This window comes from Zalophus californianus, chromosome 9 (assembly GCF_009762305.2).
Source record: "Zalophus californianus isolate mZalCal1 chromosome 9, mZalCal1.pri.v2, whole genome shotgun sequence".
Classification (NCBI taxonomy): domain Eukaryota; kingdom Metazoa; phylum Chordata; class Mammalia; order Carnivora; family Otariidae; genus Zalophus; species Zalophus californianus.
In genome coordinates, this window is record NC_045603.1 from 5,247,189 (window position 1) to 5,266,347 (window position 19,159).

At 57.3% G+C, this 19,159-nt stretch overlaps 1 protein-coding gene across 4 annotated transcripts in view; it reads left to right on the top strand.

The window, feature by feature from the left end:
- The window catches only part of SHISAL1 (shisa like 1), an 82,328-nt gene that overhangs the window by 22,328 nt on the left and 40,841 nt on the right, over window positions 1–19,159 (top strand). For all 4 annotated transcript variants that reach the window (XM_027595302.1, XM_027595300.2, XM_027595299.1 and 1 more), the window contains exons 2-3: window positions 12,051–12,146; window positions 15,514–15,727. In XM_027595302.1, coding sequence (XP_027451103.1) covers window positions 12,080–12,146; window positions 15,514–15,727 — 281 coding nt within the window. In that variant the 5' untranslated portion in view covers window positions 12,051–12,079. The remainder of the gene's footprint in view (window positions 1–12,050; window positions 12,147–15,513; window positions 15,728–19,159) is intronic.

The window sequence follows — 19,159 nt, forward strand, 5'->3', positions numbered from 1 at the left end:
CCTCTGCGCCCTGGTCACGGCCATACGTTTTCTACAAGAGTGCGTGTTTCTCCAGCTCCTTCTAGTCTCAGCAAGTGGACTCTGCCATGTTTGATCTGGGGACCTGAATCTCTCCCTCAGCCCTGTGTTGCTAAAGTGCCCTGAGATGTTCGGCGTGGCTGTGGTGCCCTCGGCAGCTTGGAGTGTTTCAGAGTTTGGGCATACCACAGTGCATTTTCCCGTCTATCCATTTGGCTCGCCTCCAGGGTTTTGCTCTTCTAAACCTGTGCTGCCAGGAACATTCTCATACCTGGTACATGTGGGCCAGCACCCCTGAGCCCAGGAGGGGGTGTGTTGGTGCCACTTACCATGCCGTGGCTGGGCACCCACCACGTCTAAGAGGATGTAGTGAAATGAGCCTCTCCGGGGCCTCCCTGAGCTTGCGGAGGGATCGTACTCCTACTAGGCTGGCTGGTCTGTGCTGTGAATCCAGCCGTTGCAAAGGTGAATATAGGAACTCCTGTGCAGGGTAATCACGGAGAGTAATGGAACATTAGAGCTACATGTTTATGTGCCATAGGTTCTCAGGATCTGGCACATAGGAGGTTCGCTTTGAACAGTAGCTTAAAAATGTTGAGGTGGCCCAGGCTCAGAGAGGTGCAGGGGCTTGCCCAGGGTCACACAGCTGAGAAGTGGATCCGAGTGTGTGGATCCCAGGCTCAGAGCCTGCCCTCTGGCTCTCTCCTACCTTGGTAAGCACCGCGCAGAAATAGCTCCCACGTTCATTACACTGAAACAGCCCTCACTTTCACCTCCCGTTTGTAAGTCTCGTTCCTTGAACACCCCTCCCCCCACCCAAGAGGCCACTATGAGACCCTGGGGTCCACATCGAGTCTCAGCTCTGCCACCGACTAGCTGGTGGCCCAGGATGAGTGATGAAGCTCGTGGAGTTGAGGAGATAAGAAAGTGCCTATTTCCTCACTTGTAAAAAGTACAGATAATCTACCCCCCTCCTAATCCTGAGAATTAAATAAATATTGCCTGCCCCTCACCCTCGTCAGGCGGGGTCGACACTTCTCCTGGGCCCCGCGGCTCCCATTTCCCCTTGACTGCACGGTCACCCTGGGGGCCCTTGTCCGCCTGGGCCGTGGCTGGATAAGGGGAACCCAGGCCAGTCTGAAGCTGGTGATAAGCAGAGCACCCGTTCTTCGGGGGATGAGAAAGGGGGGTTTATCTCTGGCCCAGCTCAGGACAGGCAGGATTCGAGGGATAGAAGGGAGGGAGGGGGAGCTGGCCTCCTTGATGGCTCAGCTCTAAATTCTTTCAACATCCCCCCCACCCCGTCCACCCAGCTCCCCAGGGTGGCCTGTGTGCACACCTAGCTGGCCAGAGGACCGAGTGGACAGACATAGGGGCCCACCACAGGGTCATAGCTGTATGAGTGTGGGCCGGCCCCTCCCCCCCACCCATTGATTACAGACCCAAGAATGCAGAGAAGGTGCTCGAATGGCTCCCCGCTCCCCACTTGACTTGCTTTGTCCTTTGCTCTGTTTCCCTGTCCCTTCCCCACCCAAGAGTGTAGCACCCCTAGTTTATGGTGGTCCTCATGAATTATGGGAGTGAGCCCATCAGCACTACCCTGTGCCCGGAGTGCTCACCTGGGCCCTGATAGGTGAACCGGGCCTCCCCCCACTTCCTCCCCCCACTTCCTCCCCCCACCCCACTCCCATTGCACTGGCCTCGTCCCCTAGCTCTGTCCCACCTCTCGGCCTTTGCCCGAGCTGGCTGGCGTGCTCTCTCCCCCAGGCCCCCCTCTCCTGGTCTGGGGAAAGCCTGCTTACCTCAGAACTCAGCTTCCCTGAGCGCCCCCCGATCCAGACAAGGTCAGGGCCCTCCCATCTGCTCCAAGGCCCTGAGTCACTCATGTGGGTGCTTGGTTGGCTTCGTGAGGGTTGGGACGGGTCTGTTCCCACTGGGCACGCCATCTGTTGTCCCCTGCCCAGCGCCCAGCTCACACCTCGTAGGGAGTGAATGAATGAATGAATGAATGAATACATTCACACATGCCTGCTTGGTCCCTCCCAGCACCCTTTCAAGATGAGTGTGTGATCCCCATTTACAGATGGGAAACTGAGGCTTGGCTCCGGCTTCTGTTCTCCCCCAGGAGGAGGGCTCCCGGGGCCAGGGCCCCCCACACTGATGGAGGCCGGGAAAGAAATCGAGGCCACCCTCCAGCAGGCCTTCTGTGGGCCTGTCTTTCCTCTTCCTGCCCTGACACTTTCAGTGATTCATTCTTCATGGGATATTTTTGTATTGCTCCAGTGGCGGGGGGTGGGGGGTGGGGTGGGGAATGCCTGTGGGATTTCCAGGGGTTGTTTTATCTCCATGGTGCCGCCAAATAATTCGAGGGAACAGACAGAGGCAGAGGGATGTCAGGTTACGGAGTGTCCCTCGATGGCTTCAGCCAAGCGCTCCCCTCAACTAGGGAGGAAACCGAGGTGGAGTTGGGGGAGCTGCTAGCCCTGTGACCCGGCGTGGCCCCGCGGGGGGTGGAGAGCAGAAACTCCGGGGGCCGGGATTGCCTGCTGTGTGCCCTTCCCTGGGCCTCAGTGTCCTCACCTGGGACGTGGGGAGAGCGGCCGTGCCGGCCTCCAGCATTTGAGGACGGAACATACAGGAAGGGCATGGTGTGTGCAGACCTGGCCCAGGGCCAGGGGTCAAGGAGGGGAACCAGGGAAGCAAGCCGAGGTTAGAACTTGAACCCAGAGCCCAGCTGGCTGAGTGCAGGGGGTTGAAGAGGGGAGAGAGCCCTTTATCAAGGAGAGACTGCAGTGTGTTCTCGAAGGGGAATGGGGGGCAGCAGTGGTTTCTAAGTTGGTGGTAATGTGCACTCTGTCCCCGTTACAACACTCTTTCCAACACCCCACACTACAGCTTGCAGAGATCCCTTTGACCGTCCAGGGGCCCCCGGGAGCGGGCGTTATCATGCCCACCTGATATGGGTGACGGGGGGGGGGGGGGGACAGGGAGCATAGAAGACTCTGAGCCGTCCCACCTGGGTGCCCTGGCCGCAGAGCTGGGGTTTGGGGTTTCTCGGCTAAGGTGAGTGGCTTCCACCATGAGGCTGATGCCCAAGGTCACTGTCAATGACAGGAGAAGTCAAGCCCCCCATCTCCGCGGGAGGGGCAGGCATGGTGCACTAAAGGCCTCTGCCTGGCTCTACCCTGCTTCCTCTGAAAGCTTGCTCTTTGCGATAAGGCGGACCTGGCATCCAGGCCAGTGAGTGTGGACAGAGTTCCTCCTCTTTGGGCAGCAACCATCTAGTCAGCACCTACTGTATGCAAAGCAAGGCAGGGGAGGATAAGAGGCCCAGAGGTCCCCTCTGCCCCAGAACCTGGCACCAGGCAGGGAAGCGATTAGCCAGCAGGCTGGGTGGAAGGGTGTTAGTGCTAACATGAGGCACAGACAGCAGGAAGAGGAATTCACCTGCAGGCCGACTGTTCAAACACACTTTCATTTGCTAAGGGGCACCCCAGGAGACTCTCAGGTACCTAAACCACTGGCTTTGGAAACACAGTGGGCAACACCAGGTAAGAGCCATCTGTGGAGTCCGTGGTCTATGCGCTGGGTGCTCTGCCAGCATTTCTGGTCCTTTCTGTTCCTTTGTACCCCAGCAAGGAGGGGGCATGGTTCCCATCTTACAGATGAGAAACCTGAGCCCAGGGAAGGAAGTTGCTTAGAATTCCCAGCTAGTGAGCTGCAGAGCTGGGATCCCAGGCTAGGTGCTGTCACCCCCAACCCACCATGAGCCTGTTTGGAGTCAGACAGACCTGAGTTCAGGTCATGGCCCTGCCACCCTCCAGGTCGACACAAACCACTTAGTCGCCCTAAGTTATGGTTTATTTATCTGAAAAATGGAGCTGATGATGCCTACAGTCATTCACCAATCTGGCAAGTGTTTGTAAAGGGCCCACTATGTGCCAGGCCCCATGCTGCTTACAGTGACAAGCAGCGACCATGTGGTCTCAGCAGGGCGAGCGTCGAGGGTGCGTGATCGGCGCAGTCCCACAGAGCCCGGGCGCTCAGGAGGGCCCAAGCTTGGCTTAAATGCTCTGCGGTAGCTATCTAGAAATGCCTAATCATTTTTTTTTTTTAACAAAGGCCTGCATTTTTCATTTTGTGCTGGGCCCTGCAAATTATGTCCCTGGTTCTGGGTCCCAGCCCTCATCCAACTTACAGTCCAATGGAAGAGACGAATGTACTCAGAGCCACCGCTCCAAGTGCGCCACTAGAACCTCCATCTGCATTTGAAGGCAAGGTGAGCGGGCAGTGAGCACAGCAGCAGGGCTCAGGGAAGGCCTCTTGGAGGCCCCAGGCCCCGGGGGAATTGTCTGGAACTGCCAGGTGCAGGGAAGGGACAGCGGGCTGGGGTAGAGTGCAGGGACGGAGAGATGGCCAGTGTGGCTACAGGGGAACCCCTCCAGCCAGGGAGGAGCCAGGAGTCTGGCAGGGTTTTGATCAGGGCCACAGAGCTTGATTTTTGAAAGCCAGCTCTCTGGCTTCAAGGTGAGGATGGGTTGGGGGTACAGCAGCAGTGCGGGGGGGACCCCATGGTGCTTGACGGATGCAAGGGAGAGGAAGTGAGGGGGTCCAGAGGGGGCCAGACTTCCTCCCGGGCTCACAGGTCTGCATGGAGGTGGGAACAACGGGGGACCTCGCGGGCCAGCTCGAGGTTCAGTGGGAAGCCGTGGGTGAGGGGGCTGGTGCAGGGGCTGGTGCAGGGGCTCAGTGCGCGTGTCTATCTCTGGCCCATGTCTGTCCTCCACGCGTGTGCACCAGCCACCTTGCCCTGGCCCCTGGCCGGCGCGGGGAGGGAGCGCATCCCTCCCTCCCTCCCTCCCTCCCTCCCTGTTCCCTCCTGCAGGCGCAGGGGTCAGGAGGACCCACTTTGATCTTGCTTCACACAGGCATCTCGCCTCCCCACATGTTTATTCCCAGACTTCACATTTCAGAGTGAGATTTCATAACCTTGAAGTGGGCGTTGTCCTGAAAACAAAAGTTCGAAAACTCCGGGTTAGGTCTGCACCGCTAGCACCCTGGGAACTTGGGACCAGGCTGGCAGTTAAAGATCACTGCTGATACCATGTGCGCTTACACACGTGCGCGTGCGTGTGCAGGCGTGTACTGTGTGTGGGCATGTGTGTGCCCTTGTGTGCTGCCTGGGGCATGCACGTGCTCATCCTGTCGGTGGAGACAGGGCTCAGGAGCAGAGCACGGGGTTTGAATCCCGGCTCTGCCTCCACCCTCCACCTGCATCCTGGGGAGGGCGGGGTACAGCCTCAGGGGTGGGGTGTGGCGAGCAGTGCTTGAGCTCCTGAGTGAAGCACCACCAGCCCAGGGAGGGTCCCCAACAGCTGTTAGCTGCCACCTCCCATCCGTGCCAACACCTGTCTCTTGGGCACCTGCTGCTCGCAAAGGGCCCCGCCCAGTTTTCATTACTTTTACTAATGCGCAGTCCTCATACTACAGCTACTAGCAGGAAGAAGAATGTCCAAGCTTCCTGACTAATTCCTCACGGAAACAGTTGCTTTGTGACTCTGCCCCAGGCCGTGGTCCCACGGGGGCCGGACTGTGTCCCTCTTGCTTCTGTCTGCATGCCCCCGACCCTGCCCTGCCCTGGTTTTGGCCCCCAGGGGAGCTCTGTTAGGTATTCATTGAGTGGGCCTCCGGAAGAGGAACCACTCCCCGGACAGTGGGGTGGGGAGGGTGACCAGGTGGCCTTTGAGCCGGGCCTCGCAGCTTGGTCTGCTTTGGACATAGGAGTTGGGGAGAGGGGGACCCAGGGAGGGCCAGCCTGAGCCAAAGTCCTGATTCCTGTGCTCTGCTCTCCAGCCACCGGGCACCCAGGAGGCTGGGGCAGGACCTATCCTGGCCCTGCCAAAGGGCTGGCCACGGAGCTGCGCCTTCCACCTCTCCTGCCCCTCATGCACCCCCACAGGGGAGGGGCAAGGTGGGACATGTTTGGGTGGCAGGCATAGCACTAGTCACATGTCCGTCTTTGTTCTCAACTCCAGGAAATTCAGGGCTTGGGGGGCCAGGTCTAAAGAGGGCCAGGTCTACCCCTCATTGTCCCTACTCCTGATTTGCACTCGAGGCTTTGTGCCCTGCCATGCTCCTGCCCACTCTGGTGGCGGGTGAATCCCACACAGCCCAGGACAGCCCTGGAGCAGAGGCAGGCCCAGAGTTTCAGGAGCCCACCCAGGGGAGTGAGAGAGTCAGGGGGAGAAAAGCTTCCTGAGAGATGGACACCCCAAGCTGAGCCTTGAAAGCTGGGTCAAAACTGCCTAGCTGCAGGAGAGGGTAAAGGTGTCCCAGGCGTGGAGGAACGGCATGTGCCAAGGCGCAGAGGAGAGGGCTGACCCTTGAGGAGCGGAGAGAGTAAGGGGGTAGGAGCGAGGGCCAGACCACACGGGGCCTCAGGAGCATGGAGACTTGAACCCGGAGCTGCCAGGACTCCTGAGAGAGTGGGCTGCTGGTCAGACGGGCACTTCAGAAAAAACCTGGCCCTGGATGGCTCCTGGGGCAGAGACAGCTCAAGGAGCACTCAGCACGGACCCTTTCTGAGCGCCCACTGCGCGCCAGCTCTGTTCCAGGCGCTTCGATGCATCACCTCATTCAATGGTCAAGGATCCTGTGAATTAGATACCATTTTTATCCCCATTCGAGGTCCAAGGAGACTGGGGAGACCTGACCCAGGCCACACGGGCTGTGGTTACAAAGGTGGAGCCAGGACTTGGCCCCAGACAGTGTGGTCCAAGCTCAAGGACCAAACCTCCAGGCCACGCTGCCCTTGACCCAGTCCTGGCAGGAGGATGCGCTTGGCCCCGCCCAGGGGAGGGTGTGGTGGTCTGAGAAGGGGTGGGGGGAAGCCCCAGAGACGATGCGGGAGATATCTCCAGGTACTGGGCCCAAGGCGTCTTGGGCAGCACCCCTGCACCGAAGCCAGGCCCTACCCCACGTCCCTCCCTCGCCCGGCCGGGCTGACGAGAAAACAGATCTGTTGTTGTTCCCGGTGGGCTGTAATTCATCAGCTCTGTTTCTCTCCACATGCCCTTCTCCTCCTCTCCAGCCTCGCCAAATTCGGTGTTTAAAAATAATCCTCAAATCTGGGAACAGCAGTCCCCGGCTGACCCGAGGGGTGGACCGCAGAGATGCGTACCCGACTCGTGATTCTGGATGCGGCCAGAGCTCAGGGGGAGTCCTACTCATCCAGAATGTTCTCTCAGTTATTGGAGTTTTATTGTTGGCCCCGAGCTACCCTCATGGACCGTTTACCAATTTTCAAAGAACTAGAACCCAGGACAATAAATCTAATCTGTCTGTGGTAAATGTGCTTTCTCGGGGGGCTGCGGGGGGAGGTGGAAACTCCCGCTGCGCAGAGGTGGCGAGCAGGATCTAGGCCGGGTTGGCCTCCCGCCTGAGCCGCTGAGGAGCTGTGTGACCTTGAGCCTCAGTTTCCTTCTTTACGAGATGGAGTTTGATGACCTGTCAGTGCTGGGTGGCGAGATTCCCTGAGACTACGTGGAGAAAGGTCAGAGTCCAGGACTCGGGCGGGGGTGGGTGTGGGAACGACCTGAGAAAGCCGGCTCTGGGGCAGCCCAGTGGGAAGAAGGTGGCTCCCCGTTTCCCACAGCTGTCACCTGTGGGGGTCCCAGGTGGCCGTACCTGGTGGCTTGACATGCCCTTTACACCTGAGCTCATAGTCGCTGAGCACACGTCCCCCTCTGCAGACCCCACGCAGGGCGCGAGGGCATGGCTTTGGCCTTGTGAAGGTTGGTGCTGTCAGTTGCGTGACCCCTGAGGACAGACCAAGGATCACAGCTGCTGCCGGCCACTGAGTTTCCAAAGCCACTCTGACCCTGCCAGGCTGGAGTGGCCGGCTTCTGAGTTTTGCTGTCTCGTGAGAAATGGAGTTTTTAATGTGGTGGGCTTTGTTCCATCGTAGATTTGGCGTTCAGTTCTGGCGCCTGAGCAGCTCCTCTCCATAGGCCCCCATGCCCCCCTCCGCCCCGCCGAGTCCCTGTACCCCAACCTTTGTCCAGCAAACAGGGCTGTGGCTTCTTCTGCCGCCAACCCCTGCCATGGAGTCACGCCCAGGCAGCCCCAGGTGGGCGTGGGGAGCCCTGCCGAGCCGTGGAGTCTGAGCAGACCAGTCCCGGGCAGGGACAAATGCGGCCTGTTCCCACACATCTGCAGTATGCTGGCCCCTGAGGCCTTCAGTGCCCCCAGACAGGCCTGAGGACCCGAGGCCGGAGCTGGCCAGGCTGGGGTTCTCACCCAGTCTTTGGGACTCTGGAACCCAAGCTCCACGGCCATGGCCCCCAGCTGGCCAGGCCCTGGCCCAGGACCCTCATGGCCTATCAGAGGAGGGCCTGGGGACCCATCACGTAAGGGAGAGCTTGGTGGGCGTCCAGCCTGGCCTACCCCCTCCTCCCCGCCCCTAGACCCCAGCCCAGACCCTGCTCCAGACTGGGGGTTAATGAGTGGCTGTCGGGAGAATGCGTGAATGAGTAAATGAATGAACACATGAATGAAAGAAGAGATGGAACATGACGTGTCTCATGGAGGGACAGACTTCTCCCAGCTGACGGGATCGAGGCAGGCCTCCTGGAGCCGCTTCTAGGGTGGTGCAGGATTTGGGCTCACGGGAGAAAGAGGGGGACACCCAGGTGTGCGTGCAGCCCCCTACTATGAGGAGGGCTTTGTAGGGGCTGGAGCAGCAGGAGGGAGTGCTGGGTACAAGGCAGAGGTGCAGCCCCCCTCCCTGTATTCATTCAACAAACCCACTGGCCCTCGGACTTGAGCCTGGCTCCCAAAGTGGGGCAGCCCCATCCTACGGGAGCCAGAGGGCCCGCAGTCTGCAGACCTGTGTCAGCCCTCGGTGGGCCTTGGCTTGCTCACCTACAGAGTGGAGGCTCGGAGGGGACCATCTCAGAGGACCTGTCACTCCCCTCCCCTCCACCCCACCCCCCCCCACCCCCCGCCCTGTGTTTTCCAGGGTGGATCCTTGGGTTTCCTCGGTGCAAATCCTGGCTAAGCACTTTGAAACGTTTAATCTCCTTCATCTTCCCAGAAGAGCCCTGAGGGAGGCCGGGAGGAGGCCCAGGCTCAGAACAATTAAGCAGCTTACAGCCAGTGGGGCTCCGAGGGGTGTAGGGAGGCCCGTGGGGAGAGGTAGGAGGGCCCTTCTCCAGGGGCTGCCCCGACGCCAGCTTGCGTAAGCCCGAACGAAGGCGTTTCGGCTCCATCTTCCGCTCGTGCCGTCACCCCTCTTACCCTGGCTCACGCTTCAGACGAACAGCACCTGGCATCCTTGGTCCGCCTGCAGGGCCCGGCCATCCACCTCCTGCATTTGGCCTGGAGTCCAGTCGTGTCTGCTCCCTCGGAAGTTTCGAGCCTCCGGGTTACCCAGGGTGGCTCCCTGCTCTGCCTGCCCCCACTCAGGAGGACTAGGGCCTCCTCGGACCCCAGCTGGTGGCCCTGTGCCCTCCCTGACCGAGCTGTGAGCTCCCGAGGGTAAGGACAGGCTGGCGGGGGCCCAGAGCAGGTGCCCCGGGACAGCCTGGGCTGTCAGAAGGCCATTCCTGTGGACTGTGCCATGCCCTTCCCAGTGCCCTCTTCCAGAACTATATTCTCTGGCAGCAAATCTCTGCAGTGTGTCCTCTGCTCTCAGACCTTCCCCTGGGAGGGGGAGGCCTTCACCAAACGAGGGGACAGGACTGGAGGGGTCAAGGAAGCCCCCCCAAACCTGCTCTGCCTCTGAGGGGACAGCCTGGCTGGGAGGGCGCGCAGGTCTCCACCAGGGGCGGAGTGGTGGTGAGGGGCCTGTCCAGGCTCCAGCTCCCAGGTGAGCCGAGAGCACCCCTCACACCTCAGTGTCCGTCCCAACCCGTGCTGGGGCAACCCCCACGGGAGGGTGTGGCGGTGTCCTGGGGCCGCCGGAACAAAGCACCACACAACCCAAGTGTGTGCTTTTGTAGTCTGGAGGCCAGAGTCCAGGATCAAGGTGTGGGCAGGGCTGGATCCTTCTGGGAGCTGCCAGGGAGTCTGCCCAGGCCCTCTCCCAGCTTCTGGAGGTTTGCTGGAGATCTTTGGGGTTCGCTGGCTTAGAGGCATCACCCCAACCTCTGCTTCTGTCTTCACATGGTCCCCTCTCCGCGCGTGTCTCCGTGTCCAAATTTCCCCTTCTTATAAGGCCCCAGTCGTGTTGGGTTGGGGCCGACCAGACTCTAGCGTGACCTACATCTCCAATGACCCTATTTCGAAATAAGGTCCCGTTCTGAGGTACGGGGGGTTTAGGACTGCAACGTAGGATTTGGGTAGACACACCTCATACACCATGATGAGGTGCCACGAGGGAAGAGGATCAGCCTGGCACATATTAGGGGCTCAGCGAATTAATCCCCATCCCGAGTGTCTACACCTCTTACAGCCACAGGCAGCTTACAGCCTGCTGGGACTCGGGTTGGGCCACTGAGTTTACACAGAGCACACGTAGGCCTTCTCCTGTCCCCAGCCTCCATTCCCACACCCCTGCAGGGAGGGGGTGGTGATGGTGAGGTGCCCTCAGGTTTGTCCCGGGGCTTCAACAACCTGATGTGAAGTGGTCCCCGAGGGCCAAGGCCCTGCCTCAGGTGGCCTCCTGTTCCCCCCACCCCCAGCATCCCCCACTGGCCTCCTGGCTGCTCCTGCCTCAGGACCTTTGCACCTGCTGCTCCCCAGTCTGCAGCACTGTTCCTCCCAATAGCCATGCTGCTCACTCCTGCCTCACTCAGGTCTGCCTGCCATCACCTCCGCCCGAGGCCTTCCCCCACCACCCTGTCTGAAGGAGCCCCCCGGCTTTGCTATATACCCCCCACCCACCCACACACACACCTGGCTTTATTCCTTCTCATACTTTGTTTATTGTGGTAAAACACACATAACATAAAATTGACCTTTTAACCATTTTTAGTGCACAGTTCAGTGGCATTCCGTCCACCCAGCCATCGATACCATCCGTCTCCAGGACTCCCTCCATCCTCCCAAACTGAAACTCCGTCCCCATGGAACACGAACTCCCATCCGTCCCCAGCCCCCGGCGCCCACCATCCTCCTCGCCGTCTCTAGGAACGTGACGACCCTGGGGAGCTCATGGCGTGGAATCACACAGGGGCTGTCCTTTCGTGTCGGGCTCATGTCACTGAGCGCCACATCCTCGGCGTTCGTCCGTGTCATGGCACGTGTCGGCACCCCCTTCCCTTTTGAGGCCAAATCCTATTCCGCCGTGTGAGTCGGCCACCTTTTGTTTCCACACATACCGTCCACGGACGCTAGGGTTGTTTCCACCTTTTGCTGCTGTGAACATGGGTGTGCAAGCATCTGTCTGCACCCCTGCTTTCAGTTCTTCAGGGTGTATCCCCAGGAGCCTCGTAGCGTTTCAGATATTCATCTGCTCGTCTGTGAGCCATCAGCCCCCCTCCCCGGAGTGCCAGCCGGGCAGGGACAGATTCCGCTTAGTGCTACTTGGCGTCTGTTTTGTCCACGGCTGTGTCCCTAGTGCGTGGAAGGTGCCCGGCTCCGTGCGGACTGGTGGAGGGGTTAATGGAAGTCGCTGCGATCGGCACCGCAGGGAGACCTGCGTCCCGCAAGCCCCCCGGGGTGCGTGAGCGCCTGCCCAGTCACCCCACCGCCCACCCCCGTGCCAAGTGGCCGCTCTGGCCCCCCGCACTCCGGGCGCCGGCCCCCTGGCCTCAGCTCACCGGTTGTTTCCACCACCTGAGCCATCGGTCCTCCTTTGATTAAGTCTCATTTTGCCGTGAAAGGAAAAGGAGGTGACAGTTGACTGGTGGGGGGAGGTCATTCATTCCAGAAAGGAAATTGGATGGCAGTGTTTCCATCATCGGCGGCCCAGCCCCTGCTCCCAGCAAACACGCTTCCCCGCCCGTCCCCCGCTGTGGGCAGCAGAGCCAGTGTCTGCACCCGCAGGCAAGGCAACCCACACCCAGCCTCTGCCGGATCTCGTTAAACAGGCAGCTCCCGACGGATCGATGCCAGCCAAATGATGACCAGTTGTGGCCAGCAGTCCTTGAACGTGCTCACCGTCCTCTCGTTGCTGATTTCTGCAGGTAGAACCTCCGTGGGTGCCCAGCGGGGCAGGGAGCGGGGGCGCAGGGGGTCCCTTCCCGGGGTCAGCACTAGCCCAGTGGGGGTTCCGGGTACTGGCAGGGGGGTGCCCCTAGTCCCCCGGCATCCCCCTGGTGAGGAGCTAACGTTCGGTGCTGTTCAGTGAGAACCTACTGTGTGCTGCGCCCCACGTGCCTATGGCAGGAGCCACACTGAATGTCCTCCTGGGCGCAGTGGAGTTAATGGCGGCTGCCAGCCTGGGAAAAGCCTTCCCATGAATTCTCTACCTACGCCTGAAAGGCAAGTCCAAAATGTCGTGGTCATCCCATTGTATGGATGAGGAAACTGAGTCTTAGAGCAGAACTGGCTAGCAGGAGGCCACACAGCTAGCTAGTGCAGGGGCTGGGGTTCTTATCCGCCTGCCAGCACCCAACCACCTCCTAGGCACCCCCTAACGCAGCAGATGGGCTCTCACATTCCTGTTTACAAAGATGGGCATAAAGCAAGTCCTTCGGCTGCTCCAAACTAAAGCTGGCTGCCTGGAGAAGCCTGCCTTACTTCCTGACAGCAGCAGCGGCTGGCTAAGCCCTGTTCTGAGCAAGGCACCTGCTCTGTGTCTCCCTCTGTCTCTGTCTCCCTGTCTCTCTTGTTCGTGCGTCTGTGCACAGGACCTCCTCATGCCCCCTTGCCTCTTTGTTGAGGGCCTGGCTCAGAGGGAGGCCATGAAGGGCCCTGGGGACTGGGGGCTTCAGGACAGCAGAGCCAAAGCCAGGCCAAGGGCCTGGGGGCCATTGTTTACCAAGTCCCTCCTTGACTCCTTTTCCATGCATTAGCGCGTCTGGTCCTCACCGCCTCCTGGGAGAGAGGAGGAGGCCTTCACCCCTTTTACAAGTGAGGAAACAGGGCTCAAAGAAGGACTGTGAGCTGCCCGAGGCCACAGTCACGCGGCTGATAGATGATGGCGCACTGTGGTCGTCCCTCGGAGCCCAAGAGAGTGGCTCTCTCCTTGGTGTCCCCTCTCCACTTAGACCTGTTCTCCTGGCGACTCAGAACCCACTGGCCTCCTAACAGAGCGTCCCTCTGCCCTCAGCCCCCAGGCACGGGCTGAGAACCACACTGAGCCTGGAAGCCAGCAGGTGCAGCCCTGTATTATCCATTCACTCACTCACTCGTACCTCCCTGCTCGAAGCAAGGCCGAAGCTTTGCTGTTTACAAAACTCTCCTCGGAGCCCCAGCCATCCGGGCTGCCAGGGGTCTCCCATCTGTGGGGGGAAGGAGGCCCAGAGAGGTTGTGATAGCAAAGGTAATCCTGTGTACTCCACGGGTTCGGAGCCCGCTGTCCCAGCTCCTAGCTCTAGGCAACTTCAGCTCATTCTTCCTTGGGAAGCGGCAGTGGTCTCCTTATCTTTGCCAAATGGCAACACAATCGGCGCTGACCCTCTGGGGTGGCCAGGTGATCCAGTGGGACGTCTCCTGTCCCCTGCCTTACCCAGCCTCCCTCCCCACCCCAGCTCTGCAGAGTGGGCTCCCCTAAAGCCCAGCTCAAAGGCCACCTCCCCGCTCCACCCCTTGCCTCCCTGGTTCCTGCCTTAGGTCCTAGCCTCCCGATCCAGCCTCAGGGCCTGAGCTAGTCTTTCTAACCTGCTGCTTGCGTGTCGCAGACACATCCAGCTCCCAGCGAGCGGACCCGCAGCGGGGCGTCCTCACCTGTCTGGACAGACACTGGACTTCCCGCCTCTAACCCTCACATCCAGCCACCGGCCCGTCCTCCCTCTGGGCGGGCGGGTCCCAAGCCCCAGCCCATTGGCCTCCCCTGCAGGGCTTGCCTCCCACGCCAGTGTTGCTCATTCAGAAGGTCTGCTGGGGGGCCTGAGAAGCTGCTTTGTGACACGTCCCCAGAAGATGCAGATGCAGTAGGTCAGGTCCACGCTGTGAGACCCCTGCTCTGAGCCTCAGTTTTCTCCTCTGTACAATGGGAGTACATGAGATTAAATGAGATGGGGCATGCCCCGCCGAGGATGGGGCATCCTTAGTGCCCCTGTCTCCCCACAGGAGGGTCTTCTGTTTCCCAAGGTCAAGGCCGAGCAAGGGGGCCTGGAGGGCTCCCCTAGGCCCTGAAACTCTGGGTCCCTCTTCCCAAAGTGCTCACGTCTATCCCCACGATGCTGTACTTTGGGCACAGGATTTCAGGAGGCCACCCAAGCCGGCCTCAGCACTCCGGCTCGTGAGGCCCGTCTGCCCGCTGGCCAGCCCAGCGCAGCGGGGACTCCCCTCCGGCAGCCCCGGGCGGGCGCACAGGGAACCGTGTGGGCTGCTGTCTGGTTACCGCTCCGCAGAGACAGAGCTTTCAACTAGCTGAGGAGCTTTTGCAAAACCAGAGCCTTTGTGGTTAGAGACATGTATTCAGCCGACAAAGCCCCTTTTCAGCAATACAAATTAGATATAGCGATGCCTTTTATGAAGATACTAATTAAGCCAGAGACAGCGGGCTCCAGGTTTTTTTCCATTGTTACATTTGCTTAGGCTTTCACTCCTATTTATCACCATCCGCACGACTGGTAAATACTGTCCTGGGTTTGCAGCAGCCTCTGTGGCTGAATAGGGGCCTCCCGCCTTGAGCCAGGGGAGGGAGGGCCCAAAGCCAGGGCAGCTTTGTGACCGTAAGATGAGGGTGGCCAGGGCAGGCCCTTGGGGACCTCTGGGGCTGGGGCACTGGTTTAGTAGAAACCGTGGTCCCGAGGAGATGCTGCTTCCTTCAGGAGGGCGACCCCGTTCCTGTGCCCATGCTGCTCTCCAGCCAGGTGTCCTGGGCTTGGGGGCGAGCCGCCCCCAGTCCACCCGGTAGCAGAGGTCATTAAAGCCGGTGACAGGAGTGGAGAGGGCTGGACGTCAGACCCAGGCAGTCTTGAGTTGGATTCCCTCCCACCACCTCTTACCAGCTCAGATCACGGAGCCTCAGTGGGATCCCAGACCTGCTGCTAGGCTGCCAAGTGGGTTAAATGGGATGTAGCGTATGACGTGCATAGTAGGCACTCAGTTAATATTGTGTCCTAGTTGAGCGCCTGCTGTGTGCAGAGCCCCTGGAGGGGATCCCCATGAGGCTTAAGATGCAGCCCTGCCTGCAAGGAGCCCCCCGTCTAGGGGACACAGTGGAAGCAGGGCTGGTGTCGAGGGAGGTCTGGGACGTGACAGCAGCCTGGAGCCAGCTTCCTGGACCACAAAGCTGGACCACAAAGCCTTCCTGGGGAGGGAAGAGGCTAGCAGCGCTGTAGAACAGACTGACTGGGACTCCCTGTCCCGGCGCTCGTGGACTCGCGGGGCAGCGGGCTTGGGGAAGCCCCCCACTGAGCCCGGGACTCTGTTTTCCAGTCTTGTCTGCGCATTTCCGGGTCTGTGAGCCGTATACGGACCACAAAGGCCGCTATCACTTTGGCTTCCACTGCCCCCGGCTCTCGGACAACAAAACCTTCATTCTCTGCTGTCACCATAACAACACAGTTTTCAAATACTGCTGCAACGAGACAGAGTTCCAGGCGGTGATGCAGGCGAACCTCACGGCCGGCTCCGAGGGCTACATGCACAAGTGAGTACCGCGCTGGGGCCCCCGTGGCGGCAGGGGGCCACTCAATCACCCCATCCTCTGGGGCGGCTGTCGGGTAACAAGAGCAGGACAGGTGGGCCTGGAAGGATTCTGGGGAGGTCTTCAGGTGACAGGTTTTCTGGCCTGCCTGTCCTCTGACTTTAGCCTTGTCTTCTGAGAAATGGGCACGATACCCACCTCCCCGGGCTGCTGCAGAAGTTAAGTGAAGTCGGGGATAGGGAATGGAAGGCTTAGAGGCATGGAAGGTGCGTGGACCAGGAATCCACGTTCTTTCCCTTCGTTATTTATTTGTGCAACAGATATCGATTGGCGGTTCTGACCCAGAGATTAATCCCAGGCAGCCTCTTTCCTTAAAGTGATTAAAACATAAGAGACCAAGGCTCTAATGGAAGGGACCAAAGAAAGAGAAATTAACCCTGCAGAAAAGCAGTGGGGATATGCTAAGGAAAGGCAAGCAGGATTGAAACAACATGCATTTCTCTCATCATGAGTGAAAGAAACTAAGCATCTTTCCACATCTTTGAGAGCGACTTGTATTTCGTTTACTGAGAGCCAGCTGTTTATGTCCTTTGCCATTTTCCCATTGAATTGTTGGCTTTTTTCTTATTTATTTGTAGGGACTCTTTATATATGAAAGAAATACAATGAGTTGCAAGTATTTTCCCAATGTGTCTTTAAATTTGTGATGCTTTTATCTCATGCTTAATTTTTAGTTGGTATATAATCAAATTGGATCCATTTCTTTTCTTTTATATCTTCTGGGTTTTGTATCAGACTGAGAAAGCTTTCCCTACTCAGAGGTCATTAAAGATCCACTCATGTTTTCCTTTACTTTTTTTATGTTTTAATTTTTCACCTTCAAATCTTTGATCTGTTAGGAATTTATATGGATGTAAGTTTTGAGGTAGGAATCCAACTTTATTATTTTTTTTCCAAATGGGTAGGCAGTTGTTCCAATACCATTCACTGAATTGTCCATCTTTCCCCCACTGATGTAAACTGCAAACTTATATGTTATAATATACTAGATTTGAGTATCTAGATAGATCATGATACATTTTCATGGCTTTCATTGTCTATCCATACCCTAGTATCTCACTGTGTCACCTCCTGCAGCTTTTGATATGTTTTAATGCCTTCTTAATCTATTCCCTCGGCTCTTTGGTTATACGAAATTTAGAAGTAGCTTGTGTGGTCTTGCCCCTCCAAGAATCCACTTAGTATTCTTTACTGAGATTGTGTTGAATTCATAGATTAATTCAAAGAGAATGGACTTTTCGTGGTACTGAATCCAAGAACACAGTACAGATAATCCCTGACTTATGAGGATTCAACTTACGACTTTTTAACTTTACGATGGTAAGAAAGTGGCATGCATTCAGTAGAATCCATACCTTGAAATTTGATCTCATCCCAGGCTAGCAGAATACAGTACGATTGTCCAAAAACACCCTTGCTTGTAATGCTGGGCAGTGGCTGTGAGCTGAAGCTCCCAGTCAGCCAGGCAACCATGAGGTTCGACACCTGACACACTTGCAAGTTTCTGTCCCCGTACAACCATTCCGGTTTTCACTTTCAGTACAGTATTTAATAAATTACATGGCATAGTCCACAACTTGATAATCAAATAGGCTTTGTGGTAGATGATTTTGCACCCGTGTAGGCTAATGTGAGTGTTCTGAGCACGTTTAAGGTCAGCTGGGCTACACTCTGATGTTTGGTGGGTTGGGTGTAGTAAATGCAGTGTGTACTTATGATATTTTTAACTTACAATTGGCTTATTGGGACATAGCCACATCATAAGTTGAGGAAGATCTGTTTGTCTTTCCACTTGTTCAAATTGTCCTTCATAGTGTTTTGGAATAATCTTCAGAGATATTGTATGCAGATCTTTGCACTTGTTCCTACTTATTTCTTTGTACACTGCTATTATAAATAGGGTCTTCTCTCCCATTTACATCTTTCAACTGACTCTCATTTAGATGACAAAACTTAACAGTTTCTATATATGAATTTTATACCCAGCCACCTTACTGAAATTTCTTATCTTTGTTATACTTTTTCTGTTGATAATCTCTTAAGTTTCCCATTATGCTCTTTGCAAACAATGATAACTTTATTTGCTTTCCAGTTTTTGTGCCTCATTTCTTTTTCTTGTCCAGTCATGTTAGCTAGTACCTCTAAAACCATCTTTGGAATTATCGAGCGCTCTTCTCTTCTTCCTGATATTAATTGGGCTGCTTCAGATATTTTCCCAATAAGCCTGAGGCTGACTCTTGGGTGGCTCTATTTTTTTCATGGCAAGGAAAAGTCCACTTGGAAGGAGGGTTTGTTGAGTGACTGTGGAAGGGAGTGGTGGCACCACTGGGGGGTCTGAGGCCCAATCTGTCTGTCTGATGCTGGGGCTTGAACGCTTTGCCACTGTGCCGTGCTCCCTCAGAGGAAATCTCCTTTCCCTTTGGTCAGGCAGGAGATGCAGACTCCTTGACTATCATCCAAATCTGCCTCCTCCCACCAAGGCCGACTCCCCAGCCTTCCTTCCTCAAATGCATGGGTGCTTCCCCTGAATATCTTGCCATCTGCTCAGGCCTTAGAATAATTCTGTGTGTGAAGTCGTTCGGCAAGTCCTGTCCATCACAAGGGCTGGAATCAGGCCTGGAATCTGACCCAAGTCTTCTATAAGACCACAGACTGACACCCTGAGCGTGGGGAGTGGTGCCAGCACTGAGGTTAGCACCCCGGAGTGCTGTCCTTGCCGGCCAAAAGCCAGACAGAAGACAGAGGCTTGGCAAGGCAAGCAGACTTTTCCAAAGCTCTGGTGACTGGTGTCTGGGATCCTCGTTTTGAAGCCCACAGGTTTCTATAATCTGCACATTTCCACAGGATCTCACGCAGAATACTCCATCATTTCAGCACCGCGGGGCCTCGTGGCTGTGAGGAAGGAAGGGTTCAGCCATACAATAAAGCCATTCCCCTGGGGAACAATGGAAATATTAAAGAAGTTTAGCTTAGTTCTGATTCTTTAATCTCAGAAAGCACTTACGGAGTGCATGGCACGGGGCCAGCCCAGTGCTCAGCTCCGTCCTTGCCATGTCACTGAGGGCACCTGACGGCCCATCCTGAGCCCACGTCACACATAGGGAAGGCGAGGCACGGGGAGGTTGCGTAACTTGCCCGATGGAGGCGGCCCGTCAGTGGGGGAGCCAGGAGCCCAGCTGGGTCTGGAGGCTGCTTTAATAAATCTGGGGTCTCCCCCGATGGAGGCAGATCTGAGGGGGGAGGCCCTAGAGTGGGGATCCCCACCACAGCACCACTGACACCTGGGGCTGGATCTCTTTCTGGGCAGGGGGTGGGGGGGGGCTGCCCTGTGTGTAGCAACCTCTCTCGCCACCACCCATGAGACTTTGGGAGCAA